Source organism: Protomyctophum bolini (assembly GCF_963924005.1).
Source record: "Protomyctophum bolini genome assembly, chromosome: 16".
Lineage (NCBI taxonomy): Eukaryota > Metazoa > Chordata > Actinopteri > Myctophiformes > Myctophidae > Protomyctophum > Protomyctophum bolini.
In genome coordinates this window covers 39,122,027-39,148,230 of record NC_137877.1, presented here as the reverse complement: position 1 = coordinate 39,148,230, position 26,204 = coordinate 39,122,027, and the positions used below count along the sequence as shown (strand labels likewise).

At 42.4% G+C, this 26,204-nt stretch overlaps 1 protein-coding gene across 1 annotated transcript in view; it reads right to left on the bottom strand.

The window, feature by feature from the left end:
* Positions 1 to 26,204, bottom strand: part of col4a2 (collagen, type IV, alpha 2) — an 87,699-nt gene that overhangs the window by 3,161 nt on the left and 58,334 nt on the right. The window contains exons 5-45 of the mRNA XM_080786031.1: positions 25,217 to 25,351; positions 24,714 to 24,758; positions 23,916 to 24,032; positions 23,688 to 23,756; positions 23,162 to 23,197; positions 22,879 to 22,932; positions 22,722 to 22,757; positions 22,580 to 22,621; positions 21,623 to 21,694; positions 21,239 to 21,283; positions 21,012 to 21,059; positions 20,838 to 20,873; positions 20,341 to 20,385; positions 19,604 to 19,673; positions 16,423 to 16,545; positions 15,543 to 15,692; positions 15,316 to 15,387; positions 13,721 to 13,875; positions 12,760 to 12,832; positions 11,786 to 11,892; positions 11,007 to 11,190; positions 10,674 to 10,730; positions 9,529 to 9,603; positions 9,032 to 9,130; positions 8,267 to 8,488; positions 7,978 to 8,139; positions 7,408 to 7,578; positions 7,096 to 7,239; positions 6,839 to 6,964; positions 6,358 to 6,539; positions 6,011 to 6,074; positions 5,818 to 5,892; positions 5,233 to 5,340; positions 4,491 to 4,598; positions 3,843 to 3,914; positions 3,032 to 3,157; positions 2,447 to 2,563; positions 1,188 to 1,349; positions 628 to 726; positions 322 to 468; positions 112 to 228 (exon numbers count right to left, since the gene is read on the bottom strand). Of these exons, the coding sequence (XP_080642157.1) occupies positions 112 to 228; positions 322 to 468; positions 628 to 726; positions 1,188 to 1,349; positions 2,447 to 2,563; positions 3,032 to 3,157; positions 3,843 to 3,914; positions 4,491 to 4,598; positions 5,233 to 5,340; positions 5,818 to 5,892; positions 6,011 to 6,074; positions 6,358 to 6,539; positions 6,839 to 6,964; positions 7,096 to 7,239; positions 7,408 to 7,578; positions 7,978 to 8,139; positions 8,267 to 8,488; positions 9,032 to 9,130; positions 9,529 to 9,603; positions 10,674 to 10,730; positions 11,007 to 11,190; positions 11,786 to 11,892; positions 12,760 to 12,832; positions 13,721 to 13,875; positions 15,316 to 15,387; positions 15,543 to 15,692; positions 16,423 to 16,545; positions 19,604 to 19,673; positions 20,341 to 20,385; positions 20,838 to 20,873; positions 21,012 to 21,059; positions 21,239 to 21,283; positions 21,623 to 21,694; positions 22,580 to 22,621; positions 22,722 to 22,757; positions 22,879 to 22,932; positions 23,162 to 23,197; positions 23,688 to 23,756; positions 23,916 to 24,032; positions 24,714 to 24,758; positions 25,217 to 25,351 (4,147 nt within the window). The remainder of the gene's footprint in view (positions 1 to 111; positions 229 to 321; positions 469 to 627; positions 727 to 1,187; positions 1,350 to 2,446; positions 2,564 to 3,031; positions 3,158 to 3,842; positions 3,915 to 4,490; positions 4,599 to 5,232; positions 5,341 to 5,817; positions 5,893 to 6,010; positions 6,075 to 6,357; positions 6,540 to 6,838; positions 6,965 to 7,095; positions 7,240 to 7,407; positions 7,579 to 7,977; positions 8,140 to 8,266; positions 8,489 to 9,031; positions 9,131 to 9,528; positions 9,604 to 10,673; positions 10,731 to 11,006; positions 11,191 to 11,785; positions 11,893 to 12,759; positions 12,833 to 13,720; positions 13,876 to 15,315; positions 15,388 to 15,542; positions 15,693 to 16,422; positions 16,546 to 19,603; positions 19,674 to 20,340; positions 20,386 to 20,837; positions 20,874 to 21,011; positions 21,060 to 21,238; positions 21,284 to 21,622; positions 21,695 to 22,579; positions 22,622 to 22,721; positions 22,758 to 22,878; positions 22,933 to 23,161; positions 23,198 to 23,687; positions 23,757 to 23,915; positions 24,033 to 24,713; positions 24,759 to 25,216; positions 25,352 to 26,204) is intronic.

Below are 26,204 nucleotides of genomic sequence, written 5' to 3'. Positions count from 1 at the left end.
AAACAACGATCCAAACCCGGTGGTCACTGGCTCCCCCCGCCTGAGCCTCTAAGTCTTTTAATCCAGCCTAGTTTCCCCTAATCCTACTAGCTCCCAGAGCACCAAACACACCTTCCAGGCCTTCCAGTCCGGGGTGCCCCCCTTGTCCTGGTTCTCCTCGGAATCCAGGGGTACCTGGTCTACCTCCGATTCCTGGCATGCCCTTGAGCCCCTTGGGTCCGTTAAAACCTGTAATGTCATGGCGTATTGTTATATGTGGATTCGTGGGAACAGCTCAGACAGTTGAGTTCAACATTGAAGTATAATGTCCAGACAACTAACCTGGATCTCCGTGGAATCCCAGCGGTCCATTTTCCCCTCGGACCCCTTCAGGTCCTCTGATACCATGCGGTCCATTCGGGCCCCTCTCACCAGGGAGTCTTGGGGGTGTTGGGCGGAGACCTGGGGCTCCTGTGGCTCCGGGAAAACCTGCAGGGATGAATCAAGTAACTCGTCGTCATCATGTGATGATGAGTGGGAAAGTCTTAAATTCTTAAAGTCTTATGAAAAAATAAAATGCAGCAGAGAACCTGCAGTGAGTGATCCGAGATCACATTGTTGGCATAAGATCACATAAAGGACATTTACCTGTGGGCCCAGTGTCTCCTTTTGGACCAACTGGTCCCAAGTCCCCTTGAACACCAGGCCTACCAGGAACACCCATCATTCCTTGTCCCCCTTTTACACCTATAAGGAGAAAAACAAAAAAAACAAATGCTTCAAGCCCTAGAGATTTGCAAACCCCTCTGCAATACTGTAACTATCTGTCCACACAGGCTGGTTTGTGAAAGCATCATGTAGCAAGAATTTAGCGATCAGAGGCCTAGGGGGGTGCGTGACATGAAAAGGCTTATGGTTAGCCTGACAATCAGTCTGAATTTTCATTTCGTTTCACGCCAGGACATATTTTATTTTAATGGTAGCGATTCAGGGCTGGAGACAGGCTATAGCTAGTGGTGGTGCTATGATGTGATTTGCCAATTTTGGTCCCATTACTACACTCTCAGAGTTACACATTTGTACAAGTGTACATTGTGGTCACAGAGATGTAAAACATCCTATCAATGGGAGTCCGTATAGCCAAGTGCATAACAAACTGGAGGTCCTTGAAATTAAAAAAAATCTTTAGAATCACATGATGTTTATACCTTTCTTCCCAGACACGCCACTGGGTCCCCTGTATCCAAATTGACCTTGGTCTCCTTTGATTCCTTTTCTGCCTGGGAATCCAGGGAAGCCATACTGCCCAGGAGAACCTTTATCAGCACGCAGAGCTTCGTCGCCAGGTTGTCCTCTTGGTCCAGGGAACCCTGATGAATAAATCATAAGTAAGTTTCAATTACACAACAAAATAAAGTGTATTATTTACTGTGTATTGTCACAGTCTGTAAGTTCCGAAACCGTTACCTTTCAGGAAATGTTCCAATGTATCCAATATAGTTATTATTTATAGTCACACGCTCTTGTTAATACGTTTCATTGGTTATGAAACAGACAGACAGACAGACTTAACTACTTCATCCCTATTTCGGTCATGTCATTATAGGCACACTATGAAAAAGAATGGTTTCTACATTTTTTTCAACAATAGCAGATTGTGAGCCGTCAATAATATAACCAGAAACACATGATAGTATTTCTGTATTAATTGTCCCCGCAAAAGCCGAAAGGCATGACCGAGACTGTGGTTTGCACCCTGTCCGTCCGTCCGTCCGTCCGTCCGTCCGTCAGTCATTCTGTCTGTGGACAGCGATTCTCCGGGACCGTTGGCTTGATGGCAGAAAAACTGTGCAGCATGGTCAAAGTCTATATTACATGTTCTGGATTTCAATAATTGGGTCTTATCAGTAGTACAGTCCGTGCTTACAAAATGGAAAAATGTTCTTTTTGCCACACACATGGACAAGTTTTGCCACAGACATTTCTCATTGTACTGCTCCCCTACTCGCTTTCTCTATATGTTTCCTGTCTCTCGCCCCTGTAGCCTACCTATCAAATAAAGGCCCAAAAGATAACATACTAAAAAACAACAATATAAAAACAATGGTAACCGGTACTTAAAATAATGCAAAGAAGAGGGAGAGGGAGGAAGTTAATCCATTCCGCTTATTGAGACAGACAGACAAGGAAGGCACGGGATGAGGGCTCCAGTCAGATATGATCTTTGTAATTATCATGGCCCTGATGAGTACACCAGTGAAAGGAGACACCAGAAGCACTCCAGTATTGATAATAAGAAAATGGGCAGCAGTAACAGGCACCCATCATGCGCTTTATTCAACCGCATCCGTGAGTGCTGCACGGTTTCTCCTTCGAAGGCTTTTAAACTTGACAAGCAGGTTATATGTGGTCGACAGGAAATGAGACATGAAGCATTATGTTATGTTATATTGTAATATATGCCCACCGTGGTATCCTTTAGGTCCTGGAATGCCCTGTTCTCCGGTCAGTCCATCTCTACCTGGTGTGGCTGTTGGTCCTCTGGGGCCTGGTAACCCTGGCTGTCCTGGGTGCCCCATGTCACCTGAACACATGGGAAATGGAACACTTCTAAAACACTATGTTGATTTGATAGAAAAATAGCTCAATCAGTCCTTAGACGCCTTACTATTGTATCAGGATAGAGGGCGGACAGCCACCTGCTATTCATTTCGATGGAAGTTGCTCAGTGGCGTTTTGAAGCACCGGGAAGAACGCTCTACTTCTGCTCTACTTCGACGTGCGAAAGTGCTAATAAACCCCAGCACGTTTCCTCGTGCTAAATGCAGTCCCAGCTCTGACCAGTAGGGGCCGAGCGCTTCAACATTGGCCAAGCCCTTCTGGGGGCTTGGCTTCTTCCACCTGGGGGGTCCTATTGATCATTCACATGGCAGCCATTTTGCAGCCATGATTTTTCCCATTCCATATTTAGGTGTTCCTAGACCTGAATATGAAAATGGCCGCTGTTGTTGTATCAATATGTTCAGTTCAACAGAGTATGCATGTTACTGACCTGCGGGTCCCTGCGAGCCTTTGAAACCTGACGTTCCCGGTGTGCCAGGTTCATAATTGGGATCGCCACCCAGTCCCTTCTCCCCTTTAGCCCCAGAGTCTCCGGTCGGTCCAAAGGTGTCCACACCTAAACAGATGACAATGGACTCAGAATGTCAGAATATCCTGGGATCTTACCAGTGGTCGAAGAAGAACTTATCTTCATATAATTGTTCTTCACTAAAACTTTGGAACTAGCTTGCAATCGTCATTGCCTCATTGATTATGTCATTGGTGATGATGGCAGGTTTTTGAACTGTCCATAGCTCACCATATCCCATCTTATAATGTATAATACTCTAATGCTCATTATAAGATGGCACAATTTCACACTGAGGATCAATAATTGGTTTTTTTTAGTTGACTAAAAGCACAAAATTATTATCAAAATATACTTAAAGTATATACTAAAAGTAAAAAGTGCTCATTATTACTAACTATAAGGTTTTCAAGTAATTGTAGTGTATAGCAAAAGGTACAATATTTGCCTCTGAGATGTAGTGAAGTAGAAGAATAAAGTAGTGACTTAAAGTAAAAGTATCTCACAATTGTACAGTACCAAAGTACAGTGCTTGAGTAAATGTACATTGTTAATTTCCACAACTGGTATTTACTATGAATCATGCAACACTCTCAAATGATGTTTTTGTTGTTGTAAGCAATACTGATTGATCAACAAGATGACTGTTTATGAGTGTAAAGAACACCAGTGAACACGTGCTCTAGTCAGAATACAGTATTGTTGTGTATATACTGGAGATTCTGTGGAATACCTGGGATTCCGGTGACACCCTTTGTACCCTTCAGTCCATCTAATCCATAGAGACCTTTGAGGCCAGGAAAACCTGCACGCCAAGAAAAGAAATGACATATGAATATGAATATTGAATTCTCCTCAAGCAGAGTTACTTGACTTAAATATTTCTCAAGTGGAAGAAAGATTACTTATTATGTTTAAACCTCAAGTAAAACTACAAAAGTAGCTCTTTTGAAGATGTGTAGCAGTTACACATCGTCACTTTCTGGTGGAAACCATTACTTTTCTGGATATGGACAAAATCCAGTGTAGTTATTATTAAGTCACAAGCACTTGTTATATACTATATATTACTATATTTTTACATTATAGGATTACACGTCGGATTACAATGCGTTAGACCGTGCTGCGACACTTATTTAATAGGGCATTAATTTATGAAAAAACATAAACTCCACTTGTAATAGTAAATAATATATATGATTGTTTACAACGTTTCTGCCCACCACCAGTGGTCTCTGTGAAAGGGACCATTTCTATAGGAATACGAATACACCCTACCAAATCCCTCTCCAATGCAGCGATGCTCTCCAAAGGGGTGACCATTGTTTCTTTATAAAAGAAAGCTTTCTCTTGTCTCATCGACACACAGAAAGAGTTTTACCTTTATCCCCTGGAAGACCCAGTGAGCCAGGAGTCCCTGTATGTCCGGTACTCCCATGAGTGCCCCTGAATCCTTGGGTACCAGGAGTTCCCTGTTGCCCGTCCGAACCTGGAGGAAACGAAGGAGCAGTGTTGATTTCGCCGACTAAAAATTAAGACGAAAAATGTTCGTCGACTACCTTTTTTTCACTGACGAAAACTAAACGGAAACTGAATGAAAACTAAGCTATGGTGACTAAAACTAAGACTAAATATACTGGCAATTTCGTCAACAAATAAAAACTAGACTAAAATATTAGGAAGGGACTAGTGGACAAGAGATCCAGTATAAGTCATTTTGAACATGGTTGCATGCTGAAAATAGCAGATCTACAAGAGCTTGTAGATCGGCTATTTTCAGCAAGTGTAAAAACAGTCAATACGACGGCATCAAGGCCCGACAAAATACGTTTTAAATCAACTGTAGATTTAGTCGACTAAAATATTATGACATTTAGTCGACTAAAACTAGACTAACACTAAAACATTCCCGGTGGCTAAAATGTGACTAAAACTAAATGAAAACTATTCAAGAGACTATGACTAAAACTAAAACAGAAATGTGCTGCCAAAAACAACACTGCGAAGGAGGAATACAATACAAATACTATATTGGTCAAGAACAACTCTACGAGGATCGATACAGTGTGCGATGTCTGTGGTGATGGAATGTGAGGAGGATGGATATTGAAAGGATGTCATACCTGGGAATCCTCCGATGCCAGGATCACCAGGGGCGCCCTTCATACCCCCAATACCATGGAATCCCGAGCTGCCCCTGTCCCCGAAAAGGCCATGTAATCCTTTATCACCTGGAAAGAGCGTGGCAGTTTAATGTTAATGTCAATCTGTACTGATGATATTATTGGAACATATATATATAGTAACAGTAAGTAAGTATACTATATCTCTGCTGTCGGGAGGAAACCGCATAAGTCCGAAATGTTCATTTTTCAGGAAATTAAAAATATACATTTTTCAGGAAAGTAATACAGCCTCATCAAAGTTGGTGTTGTAACGTTATGTATTGTCAATTACTTCCATGAGAGGGGGAGAGGTGGTGGAGTTAGTTGCTTTAGCAGACATTTTGAGGGTCCAATGGGGTTAAGAGGTTTTGTCCAAAGCACTTTTTACTACTTCCCATTGGTTCAATATTTTCGAAAAACAACACACAGACATAAAGGGTGTTCAATAGCACTGATTTATGACAAAAAATATCAAAAACATAAAAAATGAAGTTATGAGGTTTCCTCCCGACAGCAACGACATTATATTTTACTATTACTTACCTCCCACCCCATCGAAACCAAGTTCCCCCCTCAGGCCTGTAGATCCAGGGAGGTCAATCCGTTGGCCCTTATCACCTGTAAACATAACGTTCACAGTTAGCAAGAGCAGTCAAGTTTTATTTGTCATTACCGCATCTGTATATCTTACTATTGGCCAGTATCTTAAGATCTATTGCATAAACCAACATTGTACCTTTGACTCCTTTCCGTCCATACTCTCCTGAACGGCCGTAGGCACCAGTGCTACCCTTTACCCCCTGAAATGTATGAATGAACAATAGTGAGCAATTATACAGATTATCTTCTCTCCACGCTGAAACAATGGCGTGAGTTAAGCATTGCTCATCTCTGTGAATTGGAGAGGTGTTAGAGGATGCATTAAGGTAAGGGGTGGAAACTCCCTCTCTTAAAGTGAACGCTAATGGCGGCAGAGGCTATAACTACATTTTATGCTAACAGCTAGCGGCAGAGAAAGAAATAATTTGACCTAATTACACAAATTTGCAAGTGCAGTTCTTTACATTACGGCAATTTGCTCACCTTGTAGCCGTTCATTCCCATGAAGCCACTAATCCCACGGTTTCCGGTTGGTCCAGGCATTCCTTTTGGCCCCGGAAGTCCTTCAGCTCCTGCGCTCCCTGGCTCCCCCTTGTCATGGCTGGGGTCACCGGGGTGACCATGTTCACCCGGCTGTCCCGGAACACCAGGGCTACCCTTATTTCCTACAGAGACGGTAAGGTGTGTAGCAGGGTGCGACACACGTGAGAAAATGTGTAGTGTGAAAAGTTGTTCTCAAGGGTTCTTGAGGTTCCAGGGGGTCCCCAGCTAAATTAGTTAGTGTAACATGTAAATTGGTTTAACGCACTTTAACCATATACAATAGGATATCTTCAAATAAAATAGATTTTTAGCAACACAAATCTTGTATGGGGTTACAAGACACAGAATATTTTCGGATGGGACTCTACGGCCAAATGCATGATTTGGGGGGTCCTTCCTTGACGTGAAAGTGGTCTCGTACCTCTGCGCCCAGTGAAACCATGCTCCCCATAGATTCCGTGTTCTCCCTTGGCACCTTTCATCACATCAGGGAAGGTACTCGGGACTCGGGGCTTTTCACCTGCTTTCCCCCTCAAACCACGATCACCTGGAAGACGACACCGGATCAAACGAGGGGCAGAGTCACAATTATGTGCTATAGCCTCAAAACTAAACAACTGAGAAATTGTAAATTGTAGAAACAAACAAATATTCTCACGAAGGTGTTTGTGATCTAACCTTTTGTTCCTCCTCTCCCCATGCCTCCTTTCACACCACCTAGTCCAGGACCTCCGTGTTCACCTTGAAGGCCAGGAGTACCTTGTATTCCTTCATTGCCCGAGCTGCCCTCAAAACCTGACATGCCACGAGAACCTTTGATCCCTGAGATAGAAAATAAATAATCATGAGAGTTCGGGGAGCATAATACGTTGATGGGAACTCACTTTTAAATAGTTCAGTAATCAAATGACCCAAGAGAGATATATATACAGTATGATTCTGTGTTGATAGAACTTTGCCATTACGGAATTGAGTATGCATAGTACCAACCCTTGAGTCCTGTGAGGCCTGGGTGTCCTTCCTGGCCTGGAAACCCTGAGTCACCTGGAGAACCTTGCTCTCCTAGAGGCCCATCGCCCCCAAACGTCCCTGGTGTCCCTTTCAATCCGATAGGACCAGGTGGGCCAGAGTCTCCCTCGGTTCCAGTCTCACCTACGAGGCCTGGACGACAGGTTCAAAGAGTAACATCACAAGACACAGGTGTGTTAGTAGTAATAGTCCCTTTCTCCAGTTGCCACGTCTTCTTAACTCTGTAGTGCTGGGGAAATTGAATGTGTCCGTGTCAGAAGCCCAGAAGCCTACCTCTGACAAAAGTCTAATATCTCCCCCGGTCCATATAGGGATAGATATCCCTTTGGTCTATAGTGGTTAAGATGTTGGACTTTCACGCGGGAGACCCGAGTTTGAATCCGGGCGTTAACACTCACATGGCCAATGGTGATTACCGTTTCATTGAGAGGTTGTCTGATGTCTGGATTTACCACACAGGAGAGCCAGGGTTCAAATCTAGGTGGTTATACATAATGTGCAATAATCGTGCATACATGACTCGAGTCTCACCTGGTTGTCCAGTGGCCCCAGGTGGTCCAGGGGAGCCTTCCCTCCCGCGAGCGCCAGGGTAGCCATGTTTCCCAGCTGGCCCAGTTCTCCCTTCCTCTCCTTGCGAGCCCGGAGGGCCGACCTCACCCTTGACACCAATCATTCCAGGCATGCCCATCATCCCTATGGGGAGAAGAACGAGATGAGACAAGGTCCTTCAAAGAATCTATATAGGTCTTAATTCCATCCTCAATACGGTGCTTTTTGTTGTGTAGTCACACCAACAATAAGTGAAGTGTGTTATACTGACCCGAATGGCCCGGCTCTCCTTGATCTCCGAGGTCGCCTTTGTTCCCCCGTAGGCCGGGTGGACCCGGGTCACCGGCAGATCCGGTCGAAGCTCCGAAGATCTCTCCGTGCTGGCCCTTCTCGCCCTCCGCCCCGCCCCGGCCGTGTACACCTGGGAGACCGGGATTGCCAACGACACCTTTTCCGCCAGGATGACCCAGGTCTCCACGGGGGCCGACGAAACCTATAGAGAGGGGTTAATCAGATTGTGACAGACAGTGTTGTTTTTTTAGCAGCAAATTTATATATTTTTTTTGTTTTAGTCATAGTCTCTTGAATGGCTTTCATTTTAGTTTCAGTCACATTTTAGTCCCCCGGAATGTTTTAGTGGCAGTCTAGTTTTAGTCGACTAAACTATCATGAGATTTCCGTCGACAAAATCTACAGGTGATTTAGACTGTTGTGAGCTTGTAGATCGGTTATTTTCAGCATGCAAACAAAGTGTAAAATGACTTATACTGGATCTCTTGTCCTCTAGTATAGTCCCTGCCTAACATTTTAGTCTAGTTTTTATTTGTTGACTAAATTGTCAGTTTATTTAGTCTTAGTTTTAGTCATCATGGCTTAGTTTTTCGACAAACATTTTTCGTCATAGTTTTAGTCGATGAAAACGACACAGGTGACAAAGAATTATTTCCAGTTTGACAGTTTGATACGCCAAACTTCCAGTATTGAAGATCAGGTTTGTTAGTCCTACAGTATATCACGTCTCTCGTTCACTTCTTACCTCGACTTCCAGGAGTGCCTCCCATGCCTGTGTCTCCTTGTTCGCCCTTTTCTCCGTTTGACCCGCCTATGCCTTGGTATCCTTTTTGACCTGGGACACCTGAGGTATGGCAAAAATATCATCAGTACTGGCTGGGCGCCTGAGCAATGGAGCACTCGGAAACAACCGCTCCACCATGACACTTAACCCATTCTGACCTGAGATCAGATTCTAAAAATGTCTGTATACATCCTGACAGTTTTATGAAAAAGCTATGTTTCTATGTCAGTCGTTCTTCGATTTTTCAAAAATAGCAGACCTACAAGCTCGTAGCGCGCCACTCGGTGGCGTGCTATGATCTTGTAGATCTGCTATTTTTCAATAGCTAAAGCATAACATAATGCTCACACCAAAAGGATAACTACATCATACCTGATGCCGCATCGCATCAGGTATAAAATTAAATTGCATTACATTTCAAAGCAGCATTTGCCACTTATTTTTCCTTGTCTTGTTACCTGAGAAACCCTCCAATCCAGTGGGTCCCGGAGGTCCAGGTGACCCTGGAGGTCCCGGCACATCATTGCAGTCACCTGATTTAAACATAAACACAAAAATTGCAATCCTTAGGTCAAACATCGCCATGGCTTATGGTCGGTAAGTGGACAAGACATGATGCCACTGTCTGTCACTGACTTCCATTCTATACTGAACTTCCATTTAATGCCCATGTATGCAGTCAGATCTCTGATGTTGTCAATATGGCATCACTAGACTGACCTTGAAGAACTATGGTGGGTATTGCAAGTACGTACTCTGATAACACATCCAATGGGTATTGCTTGACCTGAGGTTCACGCATTAATGCAGGAAAAAAGGACCAGTCGAGGTGCTACTGATTGATTGAGCGATTAGTTCCAGACACACAGACAGGCTGAAGCAAATGTATAACTTATATTTATACACTGATTTTGTGGAGTCTCATATAGACTCCCATTTATTGTGATGTTTCATGCTCTCGGTTGCCATCTGCTGGTGAAAGAAGATATTGTCAATGTGGCATAGTTTCCTCTTTTCTTTTCTTTTCTTACGAATGAATGCCATTTGGCATTTACCTATTCCCACTGCTGTTTTTAGCCATTTGGCATACTGTATAAGAGCAGTGGTGCCCAAACGTTTTAGCCCGTGACCCAAAACAAGAGAAATTCAACATTTAGCCAGGCTGGGAACCAAACTAATATAAATAGCAGATCTACATGCTCACAACATTCGCACCACATTGTGAGCTTGTAAATCAGCTATTGTCACTAGTTCTTAAACACCTTTTTATATACTCATGGAAATTATTTGATTTACGGTTTAGTTTTAATTTGATTCATGAAAACTTTTGAACTATGTTGGAATTCAATTAATTGACGAAACGTTGTATTGTTCTTTTTTTTTCCACACAAATTGTTTTATATTTTAAATGGAAGACACAAAAAGGGGATATTTTATTTGAGACCCATAAAAATTGGTCCGTGACCCAAACTTATGGGTCCCGGCCCACTGTTTGGGGAAACAGTGGGTTAGAGCAGGCGTTCCCAAACAAAGGATAGCATTATAATGATGCATAAAATGATGAGGGAGGACAAGACAGCAAGGACAAAAATGTTCCAGTTACCTGTTACATCCCACTGTCCTCCATCTCCTCTTTGGCTAGGATTACAGCCTTCTTCTCCTAGAGAGAGAGAGAGAGAGAGACATTTGAGACATGAGTTACCGCTAATAGTAGAAGCATGATGCTCGGCATCAAATTCGGCATACAAAGATGTACAGTATGACGTAAGAGTAAAATGGCTGCTGTGTTAACATGGTCAGCCATGGAATGCAATGAAAGATTGCAGAAGAGAGGAGGTCAAAAATGAGAGTCAACATAGAAGACTAAATAAATAGGAAGGACAGAGAATGTATGACGAAAGAGAGACAGGGAACGAGGTGGTCAGGTTCCTCTCACCTGGGCTTCCGGGTGTTCCCGCCAAGCCATCGTAGCCTGGTACGCCATCGTCGCCTTGTAAGCCCGGGGAGCCTTTAGCGACTCCGAGGGCTCTGCCGGGGTTTCCGATCTGCCCGGCCACGCCCGGCGGGCCGGGGTAACCGGGGCGACCAGGCTCGCCACCAAGTCCCAGCGGGCCTTCCCCCTGGTGACAATAATAATAATAATACAACTTTATTTGTATAGCACCTTTCATGACATGAAATTCAGCTCAAAGTGCTTTACAGAGAAATGGAGAAAGAAAGAAGAGAAAAGCAAGGCATGAAACATTAAAAATAATAGCAGTAATGCAATAACAGTGAGGACGTGAATAACAGGAAATGTAAAAGATCAATTAAAAGCAAGAGTGTAGAAGTGGGTCTTGAGCTGTGCTTTAAAAGTGTCTACAGAGGCTGCCTGTCGAAGGTACAGTGGGAGTTTGTTCCACGTCGTCGGCCTGTAGAAGCAGAAAGCTTCTTCACCGTATATTTTATTTGCCTTCCAGCGGTGGAAGATCTCAGGGAGCGGTTCGGGACATATTTAGGCAGGCAGTCATGTAGGTAGGAAGGTGCGAGACCATTGAGAGCTTTATAAACTAGTAAAATAATTTTTAAATCAATCCTAAAAACTAAAAATAGCAGATCTACGAGCTCACAGCGGGGCACAGAGTGCCCCGCTGTGAGCTTGTAGATCTGCTATTTTAGTATAACCTAATGCTCTAAAACACCAAAAGGGTGTCTCAAGGACCGGCGTATACTCACATTAGGGCCCCGGCTACCAGGGCGCCCAGGGATACCACTTCGGCCCGGAAGCCCCTGCACGCCTGGCTGACCGAGCTCACCAGGACTCCCCTCGTCACCGGGGTATCCTGCGGAGATGACACGTAGCATGGAGGTTACACACTGATAAGACATATACGCATGCAAACAGGCAAACAAGGTACAGGCAAAGATCCATCCATCCATCCATCTACAGCAGGGGTGCCCACACTTTTTTGACTCGAGAGCTACTTTCAAAATGACCGGCTCAATTTGAGCCGGTCATTTTGACCGGATTCTTTTTTGCTGTACCTGTGGGGGCTGTTATATTATATATAAGACAAACGCACTTGGAAATGGGAAAACATAGAAGGGGAAATATGGAATTGGTAGGGTTTCTTTTCTGTCTTTTCACTCAGTAATAACTGTAATACTAATGTTTGTGTGCAACACTCTTGAGAAGAAAGTAGGCACATTGTGGGTTTGACCTGACAGCCCCCTTTTGAAGTCAATCAATCAAGTCACCTTATTTCAAGTGCCAAAAATAGTTTGGTGTTTACTGGTTTTCTATATTTAAGTTACATATTTTTTAGGCCATGTCATGTGTTCTACCTGCACAACCTTAGTTAACTCATATCACAGTTAACAGTCTTTGTATTGAGTTGTGCTTGACATGTACTGTAATTCTGCAAACTGTTAATAAATATTTCAATCAATCAATCAATCAAAGTGATCTATCAAAGTCGGACCCGACTCCAGATAAGCGAATGAAGATACCGGTAGCTTCATTCGCTTATCCGGGGTCGGGTCACGGAGAGAATTCCAGACTTATCCCTTTCCCGGGCGTACGACTGGGGGATCCCGAGGCGTTCCAAGTCCAGCATGGAGAAGTAATCCGGCCCATTCATTTAGCATTGTATTACTACTGTACCCTGCTACTTTATGTGAACAATCCCAAGCAAGCGTTTGTACCATACCTTTATCAGTGGCCTCGGAGAGGTCGCCTTTTCGCCCCTGTGGACCTGGCAACCCACTGGGACCAGGAAATCCCTGCAACAGAAAAAAAAAGCAAAATAATGAAGTCACAAAACAGAAAAAAAAACAGCCTAATTTATACTTTGGTGAAACGTGCCAAAAGGCTTGGAGGGCCTGCTATTTATGGTACGTGAAAAGTCTGAAAACATTTGTTTGTTTGTTTTGTGTAATATTCTAATATTTTGAGTCAATTCATCATCAATCAATCAATTTGCTTTTCAGTTTGTACATCCGGTTCAGAGTACCTACGGAAAAGGTCTGTCTGCGTGCATGCCTGTATACTGGGTGTGGAAATGACTGCATATACAGCAGTAGATAGATGGGCTGTAGACCGGACAGTTTGAGCACTGAACAGTAAATAAAATAGAAATCGGGCTTCCTGCAGGTACAGAGAAAAGCCTAGCGTCACAACAAGGGTGCTCTGGATCAGGGGTTCCCAACCTTTCTATTACCACGGACCGGCTGACAGTCCATAAAATGTTCGCGGACCGGCATTTTTTGTTTAGGCCTATTTCTTTTTCAGAAATGACTTTGGACAGGTGAAAAACTTGCAGAGTGACGCATTACTTTACCTCCCTTATCTTCTGATAGTTATAGGCCTACTTGAATGTCAACATGAAAGATTAATTCAATAATAATCCTGTTTAGTGTTTCATTAGCGCGAGCATGACAAAATAGGCTACAGCTGTGATTGTTGTTACGCTACTACTCGCTCAACAGTGATGTCACTGTAATGCAACACGGAAGTAGCACGGACTCCAAGCTGTTTGTAAACCACAGTCAGTGACTTCCTGGTGACGCAAGGTTATAGGTTCAAGGCCCGCTCACCGGTCCGCGTACCAGTGGTTGTGAACCTCTGCTCTTGGATGACATTACACTACACTACAGTGTGGTTTTGCTTACAGGTAATCCATAGACACCCTGGGGTCCTGCCTCTCCCGGCACGCCCTGCTGACCATCCTCTCCGGCCATGCCATCGGTACCGCGCTCACCGCCTGGACCGCCTGGGCCCGGTGCATGCGTGTTGATGACAGTGCAGTTACACAAGCCATGATCACCTGAGGAGCACAGGAAGCACACAGCAAGCACACAGACACACGTTAGCCACATATCCTTGGATAACTTAAAGATTGAGTGCCGGGATTTCTTTCCACCCTAAAACATGATCATCAGGTATTATTATTATTATATATCTAAAAAGTATTTGTTAAAATATGTTTTTTATGTGGACACGCCCACCAGTTCTTTATTTCATTGGCACGTTTGACTGTCAAGGTTTCAGCCTCCAGGAAGAAACCGTAAATACAAAGGGAAGACATCATTGCACATAACTAACCACACCAAGGGGTCTAATGAAGTACCGTCATCTCATAAGCACACAAAACACTGGAACAAATACAGAAATCACGGCATGTCTCTCGCCTGCACAAGAGACTGATATCTGCTATACTGCAAATGTTTCTATACTATATACATTTTATTTCTATTTTCACCCATGTATGACATTGTATTGTTGACATTGTGCCTTCTTGATATTTTACTTCTTTCTCTATTCTTGACCCTCTTTTCTTGAAACTGCAAAAGGTTCGGAGTTTGCACACCCACGTTTTGACACCTGTCAGGGTCACGGGAAGCACCCGTGGTGTAAAAAGACTATACACTCTATATATATATATATATATATATATATATATATATGAACCTTTATTGAGAAAGGATATCCCCTTGAGATGTATCATCTCGTTTTTTGAGGGGGTCCAGCAACATACAGCAAATACAAGACAATACAAGTACATTCATACATAATCGAGGACAAAACAAACAACAAAGCTCTCCTAAAAGTATATATATATATACACAAATATATCTATTTAATACAACAATAATGTATTTAACTCTGTGGAATGAAATAGATATTGAAAAAGTTTGTTTGTTTTGAGTAATATGGGTGTCTGTTTCTATAGTAGGAACCTTTGTAACAGGTACTGCGTGACACAGGAACCTGTTTAGTGGTTGCACCTCACATTTGAGTTGGAGGTTGCAAGCTCATTTAATAAACTATTCCTCACACATTTATGAGGAAAGGGAAGGCACTTTCCTTTCTCCCAAATATAGGTAAGACATACATTATTGTTTATTGCTGCTGCTGTGCAGAAATGGGGTGTTAAAATGTTTGTAGGACCCTTGTGTAAACAAGTGTTTGTTTGTTTGTTTGTTTGTATTGACCTGTACCTTTCTTGAACTGTATACCCATTCCACAAACTGTTTATACAATTTTCAATCAATGTGTTGTGTGCCTATGACATACTCTAGCCTCTGTGACTTGCATAATAGATAATACACAGGCTCTTTAAGTTCCCAAAGCCGAATGGCTGCCACTGCCATGAGCTATGAGCTATCTTTCAAGATGTTTCTGATCCAGAACAGGTTGGGATCCACTGCTGTAGAGATTATGTTGCTCTTAACAGAGTAATACAATTTAAGATGCCTTTCAGTACCTTTGTCTCCTTTATGGCCAGCATTGCCTGGTCTTCCACTCTGGCCCGCATCACCCTTAAAGGCTTCTTCCACTGTTACAAAATGAAGAAATATATGAGTATGGTCGTCATGAAAACAGAGAAACAGATAAACTTGACAGTATGGAAACAAACACACAGATAAGCTAACCGGTTCAGCTGTTAATGGCCACACATGTATCCTAGTGCACACTCACTCACATACTCACATAAACCTTCAGGACCCGGAAGACCCCTTGCTCCTGGCCTGCCGTCCAAGCCGGGAGGTCCGGGTGTTATGGCGGGGAATCCAGGCTCTCCTTGTGGACCCTTATCTCCTTCCTCTCCTTTGAAGCCGAATGGTCCCAGAAAGTCCCATGCTGTTGCCAAAGAGATAACATTTTATGTAGACTTGTAGCATTTTATGTAGACCTAGCACTATACAGTATACATGCATAGTTTCATTATATAGATATGCCACTGTTACGTTCTTAGCCTACGTATGATTCATGGCAACTACTTTTGTATGTATGTGATGTATTGCCATGCTTTTTGTTCTTGCTTATTGTAAATCGCTCTGGATTAAGAGCGTCTGCTAAATGCCTAAATTGTAATTACTTGTAAAAAAGAGCTAACTTTGTGATACAACAGGCCTAATAATAATACATGGAACACTAAATTGCAAACGTATCGACTAATAATGTAATGTCGTATCATGACTTAACCCATTTAGACCTGAGAACGATTCTACAAATGCCTTCTAAATCCTGACAGCTTTCTGATAAACCTCATGTTTCTATGTCAGTGGTTCTCAAACTATTTCATGTCAGGGACCCCTAGAATTATCTGTATTTGGCTGCCGACCCCCATCTCAAAATATGTTGTTCCATGGGGACCTCCCAGAAGCAAAGATTTGAGTTAAAAAACGTTCACTCTGAAAGAATATATATTCAAATATGTGCACCACATTTTCATGATTTAAAAAGAATGGCAGACTTACACAAGTTCATAGCGCGGCACAGAGTGCCGCGCTATGAGCTTGTAGATCTGTTATTCTTCAACAGCTAAAGCATAGCATAATGCCCGCCCAAAATGGGTTAATTTACCAACCTATTTGCTGCTGCTCATCATCGCTGGCGGTGCGACCTGGGGGGCCACGGATACCTTTGTCTCCCACTTTGCCAGACGCCCCTTGTACGCCACGCTCTCCGGGAGGCCCGCGAGGACCACCACCTAAATTCACCCGAAGAGGCATTATTAGTGCAACGGACAATATAATACAGACCAAAGAAAAAAGAAAAAAAAAAAAGATTACAGTTAAATTGCTTAGAGGCATTTCTCGGAAACTCAAAGCTCATTCTCATAACAGTATAGCCTCAAAACCCCACGCCATTATTAAGGCAGTGGTTCTCAACCTGTGGTCCGGGGACCACTAGTGGTCATTGAAGGGGTTCCACGTGGTCCCCAGTTACACTTAAATGATGGTAACCATATGGACCCTTGTAGATCTTTTAACTCTTGAGAGCGTCTTGGTAGAATAATTGCTATTTTGATCGTGTGCCAGCTATATCTCTCCTATGGTTCCACATCAATACGGCATGGAATGGACAACAAAACAACGTTTTGTGTCTGAACCAGAACCACTGAACCCTGTTCACTCCAGTGAACACTCTCGGGCCCCTTTTCCACCGGTTGGTTCCCAGTGGGAACCGGTTCAGTTCTTTTCCACCGGTTGGTTCCCAATGGGAACCGGTTCAGTTCTTTTCCACCGGTTGGTTCCCAGTGGGAACCGGTTCAGTTCTTTTCCACCGGTTGGTTCCCAGTGGGAACCGGTTCAGTTCTTTTCCACCGGTTGGTTCCCAGTGGGAACCGGTTCAGTTCTTTTTGGTTTATAGTCCATGAGCCAGAGCTCCAAACTTGAAACCTTAATTATGAATTGAGTGGGCAAAACCATACCTCTATTAGATTGTTATCACCATTAAACTTCCCCAATTGAGTACTTACACAAAGACAATGATTTATTGTATTACTAATTTTACATTTTTAAATATGCAAATGAGGCATTATGTAGGAACATAATTATGCAAAAAAAAAAGAATCAAAAAGCTACTACTGTGGAAGGGTTATCTATAATTTACTTGTATTGATCCTATAAACAATTTAATATAGGGTATAGTTTGCCCACCAATTTTGGAGCTCTGGCTCATGGACTAAAAACCAAAAAGAACTGAACCGGTTCCCACTGGGAACCAACCGGTGGAAAAGAACTGAACCGGTTCCCACTGGGAACCAACCGGTGGAAAAGGGGTCTCTGAGTAGGCTTCAAGCACGCTCTTGAAAGTCCCCCCCCGGCAGTAGTAAAACCAGTGAAATAAACAACTTATAAATGTAACTTAACTTTACACCGACCTCATGGAAGTTGAGTGGAGGAGTCTGAAGTGAAAACCTCTCAGTCACTACTTCACAAGTGTGTATGTAGACACACAGTTTGGCAGGGATGTTAATTCATCATCATTAACAAACTGCTTGGTTGTTTTGTTTTCATTCGCTTAGGCAGCATTTATAGAATAAATATACATTACAGACACAATGTTTTGTTTGAGGTATCACGGCAACCAAATCCTTGTATGAAACCCCATTAACTGTTTACCAATGATGGTTTAATTAAAAGTGATATTAAACCAAGTGTTGCAACCCTGAATTGCACATATTTCTAGACTCTATATACTCTTAATTTATTTCAAGGCATATTCTAGTCCAGGCATGCCCAAAGTCCCCACAGCTTCCTTCCTTAAATGTATTATTTATATAAATGTATAAAATGTATCGTTACACCCCTACTATAGGCTGTATCTGTTGCTACTGGAAGGTTATATACTGTACGTACAGTACGTAAATATATACAGGCTGTGTGTATTGTCTGTCTGCTGTTGCTAGTGAGTTGTGACTTGGTACAGTGTACAGCATGTGGCTCTTGGTCAGCTCATTTAAATTTTCTTTCTTTCTACCTTATACTTACTCAAAGCTTAATATGGTGTCTCTCTCAACCTGCTCCACAGGTACACGAGGCCAGACCCCCCCCCCCCCCTCCAAGCTCAGCTTCTTCTCAGCCCTGAGTCCATTCTCCTAGCTGTGACATGCTGTGAATGCTGGACCCTAGAGCCTTGCATGCCCTACGTCCCTGACCACTGCACTACCACCACTACACCAGAATGCTGTGTGTGTGTGCGTAGTACTAAACATCGAAGGCTGAGTGAGAAGATGGCAGCCCAGGAGAATGAGGCTGTGGTCGGTGCCATTTGATACTGGGAGGAAAGTACTATAGCCAGATGTATGGATGGACGGAGATGACTGGAGACGCCGCTGGAGGGCTCATCATGAAGGTTCCACAGTTTGACCCTGGCATCGCTTACACAACTGATGATGTCAAGTAGAAAACGGCTCAAGGTATGACATTTTTTATTTTTTTTTGCTTCGTTGTTGATGCTGCTGCTGCTTGTGTTGTGTGATACTATTGTGATTCAAGCTGGTGACAATTTGGGACCCAACGACTGGGTGGCAATGAAACATGTTCAGTAACTGTTTCTGGCTCTGGAATTGAATGCTGACGTGAATCTATACAGTTTGTATGTTGTGTGTTTTACCTGCCGTCGAAGGTATGCGAGTTCTAACGGGGAATAGTATATTTGTATGTGGCTCTTGATCACTTCAATAATCCTATGAGTGAATTTGCTATTTCCTAGAGGTTTTGGGCTTTATAACAGCCGTCGATTTCAAATATCAATTTTCAATTGAAGACTGATGAACGGTAGTTTTTGTGTTGTGGTTGCTGAGGTTCGTTGTGAGTTGTTGTGACAGGCTTGGCTGTATTGGTTCAATCATGACTGTCATGGTGGCCAAGAACAAGATGGTGATGGTGGTACTTTACTATGTAGGCCTTTTCTTTCTCTCTGAGAAAATTGTGAACACATTAATATTTTCCAGATGCCAAATCAGAGTCAAGTAGAACTTGTCAATACTGTTTGTTTCCTGAGTGGTGATTGGTTTTGCTATTGCCTGACTATCATATTGAATGTTACGTTATATTGGTTCTTTTGCACGGGTAATGATTCTACTGATTTGGGAATGAGGTGTTAAGAGTTTCAGGAAATGCAACCAAGCGATTTTGAGAATAACTTATTAAAGTTAAATAAAACAATCCCCCAAAAAGATGCATGCTAGTATACGCCAGTTACAGTAATTGTAGTATCAAACAATGTATACAAAATGGACTGAGACTTATTATTATCACCTTTCTGTGTCCACCAGGGCCAGGAATTCTGTCCGGATGATATCAACTCCCCAGCATCCCCTCTAGTCCCCTGAAACACAAACATCTTGTCAGTCCTTTCCCTTGACTTGTCAATGTACTGTAAACTGTACCTCCCTGAACTGTATCATTGTTCAGAGAGCTGGGGAGAACATGCGTCATTCATTAATAACCAGCTTCATAAACAGTGGTGGAAAGTAACTAAGTACTTTTACTTAAGTACTGTACTTAAGTAAAAGTACATTTTGAGGTATTTGTACTTTACCTGAGTATTTCCAGTACTTGAACTTCTACTCCACTACATCTCAAAGTCACAATTTGTACTTTTTTACTCTACAATTATTTGAAAACTTTAGTTACTTTGGAGATTTTTAGAAAACATACATAGTAACAACTTCAACCCTATACATTTCGGCGCATTGTGAGCTTGTAGATCGGCTATTTTCAATAGATTTTGTACACATTTTTGAACTTGTGAAATGGGACATTCTGCAATATGAATACTTTAACTTTTAGTACTTTAAGTACATGTTGATGCAGATACTTTTGTACATTTTCAATTCCGTACTTTTACTTGTAACGAAGTAGTTCTAAATCGCAGTATTGGTAATTTTACTTAAGTAAAACAAATGAGTACTTTTTTCCACCACTGATCATAAATAAATCATGCAGATAATATGGTGCAACGTCATGCTATGCAACTGCAATGTGCCGGTCACCTTTGGGCCATCTCTGCCACTTGTCCCTTGCTCGCCAGAGTCCCCCTGCAAATATACACAGAACAGACAGGCAGACATGCATAGACAATGAGATTAAATGTATATTCAGTGATTTCACTCAAAAGACCTTAGGTTTCGTTTTTGCCTTGGGACCCAAGCTTTCATCCAATCAGGATAGAGAACCAAAAACGATACCTAAGGTTTTTTGACCCCCAGGGGTTAACTGGGGACAGGGAGGAACTCCTTATATGGTCAGCACACTCTATAGTAGAGAGGATTATCACAACAAAACAAAACAATAAGTGATATTTGAATTAAGTGAAATCACTGAATATACCTTTAAGTACTTGCACAGACAGCACAGTATACAATTGGAATACAGACAATCTTTCCGATTGGACATTGCAAGAGAGATCCATTTATTATTATAGTTAAACCTATTTCCAGATGTCCGAGACAGTAACGCTATAACGCTTTTAATTTAAATGAAAGCTCACCCTTGGTCCCTTCGATCCATCTCGACCAGCTGGACCCTGTGCAAACAGATTTATTTAAGATATTAATATTAATAACGGGTTAAAAAAAGGTTCACTAGTAAATATTTTAAATGTCGTCATTTTTCAACATTCTTCAACATTTGAGCATGTTGAAATGAATGTGCTTGTGCTTACCCGTGCCCCGGTGAATCCCATCACACCAGTTTCTCCCTTGTTGTCAGCCTGAAGTGAGAGATGAATACATTTTTAGAAGGAGGAACTACTTAAGTTGGTACGCGTGTGTGTGTGTGTGTGTGTGTGTGTGTGTGTGTGTGTGTGTGTGTGTGTGTGTGTGTGTGTGTGTGTGTGTGTGTGTGTGTGTGTGTGTGTGTGTGTGCGTGTGTGTGTGACTGAGCATTTACCAGTTCTCCATTTTCTCCTTTCTGACCCCTCTCTCCTCTTATCCCCTGAAATGAGGAAAATGTGTCAATATATTGTGCATGCAGGTTGGTTCACCTTTATCATTGCAATGCATATAAAATACATTGTCTTCTTGAGTTTTCACCCACACAGTAGCAAGCACTTTGATGGATGTAATTATGAATGAACGAATGGTTTATTTTGATCTATTCAGTTAGACCATTACAAAACCTTTTATTTAAACATGATCGAAAAGGAATAGGCAGAAGCTTATAGCTTATTTATGCCTATCCTTATTACATAAAGGACGTAGAACGTACATGTACAGGGTCTACATTATAGTGACCCTGTACTGCCTGATAGTACTGGTTGTAACTTGTACTGACCTGGTGATAATCTACAGGCAACGTGTGAGGAAATGTTGAATTCCCTGGTGGACCAGGCTCTCCAGCATCACCCTGTGGCCATAGATGGAAATGCAATTAGAATCAGTCAGTCATAGCACAGCAGCAGGAGAGCAAAAATGTGTACAATGTAAAATACAAATGTACAAATAATATCCCTTGATCTGAATGGAAGTCAGTGGTTGCAAAGAGAATGGCCAAAAACATTGACATTTCATGAAAAGAAATGATGTGATAATGTCACATAATCATAATATGGTTTGATTCCACTTGGAGGAATCAGTTGAATGTCCCTTCTCCTTTCTACTCATAAGTAGCCTCAACTGTATGTGGGCAGTATCCATTCATGTTATGTTAAATGGACTGAAATAAACTACTACTACTACTAATATAGTAGTAGTTTCAAGTCTCATGTGTGCTAACCAGTGTTGTTTTTGGCACCAATTTTTAGTTTTAGTCAGTCTTTTGAATAGTTTTCATTTAGTCACCGGGAATGGTCTTTTTGTTAGTCTAGTTTTAGTCGACTAAATTGTATTTCGGCGTGCCTTGATGCCGTTGTATAATGACTGATTTTACACTTGCTGAAAATAGCAGATCTACAAGCTCGCACGATTCTGAGCTTGTAGATCTGCTATTTTCAGCATGCAACCAAGTGTAAAATTACTTGTACTGGATATCTTGTCCCCACTAGTCCCTTCCTAACATTGTAGTCTAGTTTTTATTTGTTGACGAAATTGTCAATATATTTAGTCTTAGTTTTAGTCATCATGGCTTAGTTTTTATTTAGTTAACATTTAGTTGATCAGTGAAAAAAGGTTAGTCCACGGACATTTTTCGTCTTGGTTTTAGTCGGCGAAATCAACACTGGTGCTGGTTCTATCTGGTTCTATCTGGTTCTATCTGGTTCTATCTAAAGAAAGCAAAAGAAAACTCACTCACCAACTCTCCCTGGACGCCCTTTAGCACTAAAGTCATGGTGCCCTGTTGAAAGGAAGACAATTAACAGTTTCAAATGGAAGTCACTCGGCTTATAGAAAACGTTTGTCTACAAAGACATATATGCACATTGTTGTCAACTGACCTTTGGCCCAGGGGGACCGCGGAAACCTGGGGGTCCCTGGTTAGAAGAGACAGAAAAGATTTTGCAGTATGGTTTATGAGGAACTAGTATATCAACTTATCATGTCGTTATATAAAATGACTTTCAAAGACATATAGAAACATGCACACATGCTTACCCGTGGTCCTGAAATGCCTCTGTTACCTCCCCGTCCGGGGCTACCTGGTGGTCCCTGGAAATACAATAAAATGAATAATGCAAAATAGGAACGTGAATATGTTTCCCACCAGCGTCCCCAGTGGGAATCGAACCCAGGACCTTCTAGCTGTGACAAGGCGACAGCACTATACCGACTGTGCCACTGTGCCACCCAAAATTTCAGCCGTAATCTAACCATATCAGTATAGGATCAAGAAAGACGAGTGACACAATGAGTTTGATGAGGGAATGCTCACACTTACATATATGCCAGGGTAGCCGGGCAATCCTTGATCTCCCTGCAGGAGAGAAGAGAGAAAGAGAGAGAGAAGTTTGAACACAGAGGCAGAGAAGACTGGTCCGATCAACGTCTAAACTTAACGCCAAAAAATATCCCCTTCCACCCCCAACTTGTTTACTGTAAATATCTGTTTTATTGCTAACTAGTGTTGATTATGTCCAGGATAAATTATTGTAGGTCTTTAAAGGTCATGAATGAATTGAATACATAGGACCGCAATGGAAACAAGTCCTCAGGACTTTATTGTGTTTATCCTTTTAGCCCGAGTGTATGACTGGGCTGCACCCGTACTGTTATATAGTGCATGACTGCACCCGAGTGTATGACTGGGCTGCACGCCACCCGTACAGTTTGCAAAAGTGTATTCAATCAATCGATATCTCCATTCACAGCCCATGTTTTGTAGTCCATTCACAGATGTCATTGTTGTGTGACCCCCCCAGAGGTCGTTACGTTCATGCAGAACAGCTGTGTCGTCTCCTCCTCACCCTGAAACGCTTCATGAACACACTGAGCTCCAGAGAATCCCCCTTATCTCCCTTTCTGCCCGGATGGCCCTGAGAGAGAGAGAGAGAGAGACAAAGACACAGACACAGACAGAGAGAGAGAGAGAGAGAGAGACATAGAGAGTATACATTAGTGTCACTTGTCAATAACACCATTATGCCAACCTGTTTTTACAAGAGAGAGAGAGAGAGTCGTGCAGACAGACGTACAGGGTTGCCAGGTAAGCCGTCGTATCCCGGTTGCCCTCCCAGCCCCGAGTCTCCGTGTGTGCCGTTGCAGCCGTCCGCTCCTGGCCTCCCCCGAGGCCCCGCCTGTCCTGGGTGGCCCTGGAGAGGAACAATGTATAATAACATCACAGTCAGAGCAGACCGTCGGCCATGTTGTACCGCGCGCACACACACACACATACACATACACATACACATACACATACACATACACATACACATACACACAGTGTTGTGTTTTTGCAGCAAATTTCTATTTTCGTTTAGTCTTTGGAATGAAACTTAGTTTTATATAGTCACATTTTAGTCACCTGGAATGTTTTAGTGTTTAGACTAGTTTTAGTCCATGACTAAATGTCATAAGACTTTAGTCGACTAAATCTGCAGTTCATTTAGTCGACTAAAATTTATTTTGGCGGGCCTTGGTGCCGTCGTAAATGGCTCATTTTACACTTATATCTACAAGCTCACAAGCTGGGAGCTTGTAGATCGGCTGTTTTCAGCATGCAACCAAGTGTAAAAATGACTTATACTGGATCTCTTGTCCACTAGTCCCTTCTTCTTCATTTTAGACTAGTTTTTATCTGTTGACGAAATTGTCAATATATTTAGTCCTCGTTTCAGTCATCGTAGCTTAGTTTTCGTCAGTGAAAAAAGGTAGTCGACAGAACATTTTTCGTCGTCGTTTTAAGCGACAAAAACAACAACAACACGCACGCACACACACATTCATCACACAGTCACTTGTTTATTGTCAGTTCGCCGGTTGGACAGACTTACAGGGATGCCGTCTAATCCGCCGAAACCAGGAACACCTGTCATTCCCTGTAGTGAGACAGGAACGATAAATCAAGCAAAGCAAGAAGAAGTGTCCATCCATACACAGTAAAAAAATGTGTTCATCTATTTATCTGTAATGATAAAATAACGAATGTCCATTTGGTTATACATTTGTACACTCAAAGTTAAATTAATACTCGTTGGTAATAATGCGTTTGGTATGACGAAGGTGGAGCTATTACTGGATATATAGAGGGTATATGCGCATGACATCATCATTTCCGGAAGTTATGCGTGAACGCCTACTGAGTGTCAAAAAACTACTTTCTGGCCTTATAACAGCCCCATATACATCCAAACAGAAAAGTCCTACTTGTTTGCATTAAATGACTTCAAACAACATTAAATCCACTTTGCCACTCGATCTGCCATTCACTTTATGCATGTTGCTATACGCCTATACACCCTCTATTGAAAACAAACAGATGATCATTATTTCTCACCACTCCTCCTTTGGGACCTATGATTCCCGTCCGGCCGCGGTCTCCTTTTTCCCCGGTCGGTCCGTGGATGCCAGCCTCTCCGGGTCTTCCTGGTGGCCCGTTGTGCCCCTGAGGTCCAAGAGGCCCTGGTTGACCCTATAGTTCAGAGAAGAGAAAAAGATAAGACACGGTCAAGTACATATAGTCAAGCTATCTATTATCTAACTGGGTTGGCTCCCATTCAAGTAACAATTTTCTTTAACCCATTCTGACCTGAGATCAGATTCTAAAAAATGTCTTCTACATCCTGACAGTTTTCCATTCTGACCTGAGATCAGATTCTAAAAAAATGTCTTCTATGTCAATCGCGCTGTTCGATTTTTCAAAAATAGCAGACCTGCAAGCTCGTAGTGCGCCACTCGGTGGGCGCGCTATGAGCTTGTAGATCTGCTATTTTTAAATAGCTAAAGCATAGCGTAATGCTATAACACCAGTCTACAGACCCCCATTTAATGGCATTTCTATCTCTGGGACCCCCCAATTTATATTGTAAAATCAATGTTATTTTAACTCTGAGAGTGTACAAATGGAACGGGTCCGTTTGGTTCCATTTGTACACTCTCTGAATTACAGACCCATAAGGGTCCATTTGGTTCCCAAACTATCAATTAGCTGGGGACCCCCCTGGAACTCCCTCAGGTACCCCTGGGGGTCCCCGGAACCCCACTTTGGGAACGACTGGATTAGGAAGACAATAGCCGAAGAGAAGAAAAACAACAATAAGGGAGGTTAAGAGTATAATTTACTATACTTAAAAGCATCACAACAAGACAGCAACATTAAACACTACAAACTATACCGAAAGGTCTATGTTGTTGCCTCCTGTTCAGAAAGTATCCGCTCTCGAAGCTGATTGATTGATCTTTTTATTAACAGTTTGCAGAATTACAATACATTTCAAGTACAACTCAATGCAAAAACTGTTAACTGTGAGTGGACGACACCATAA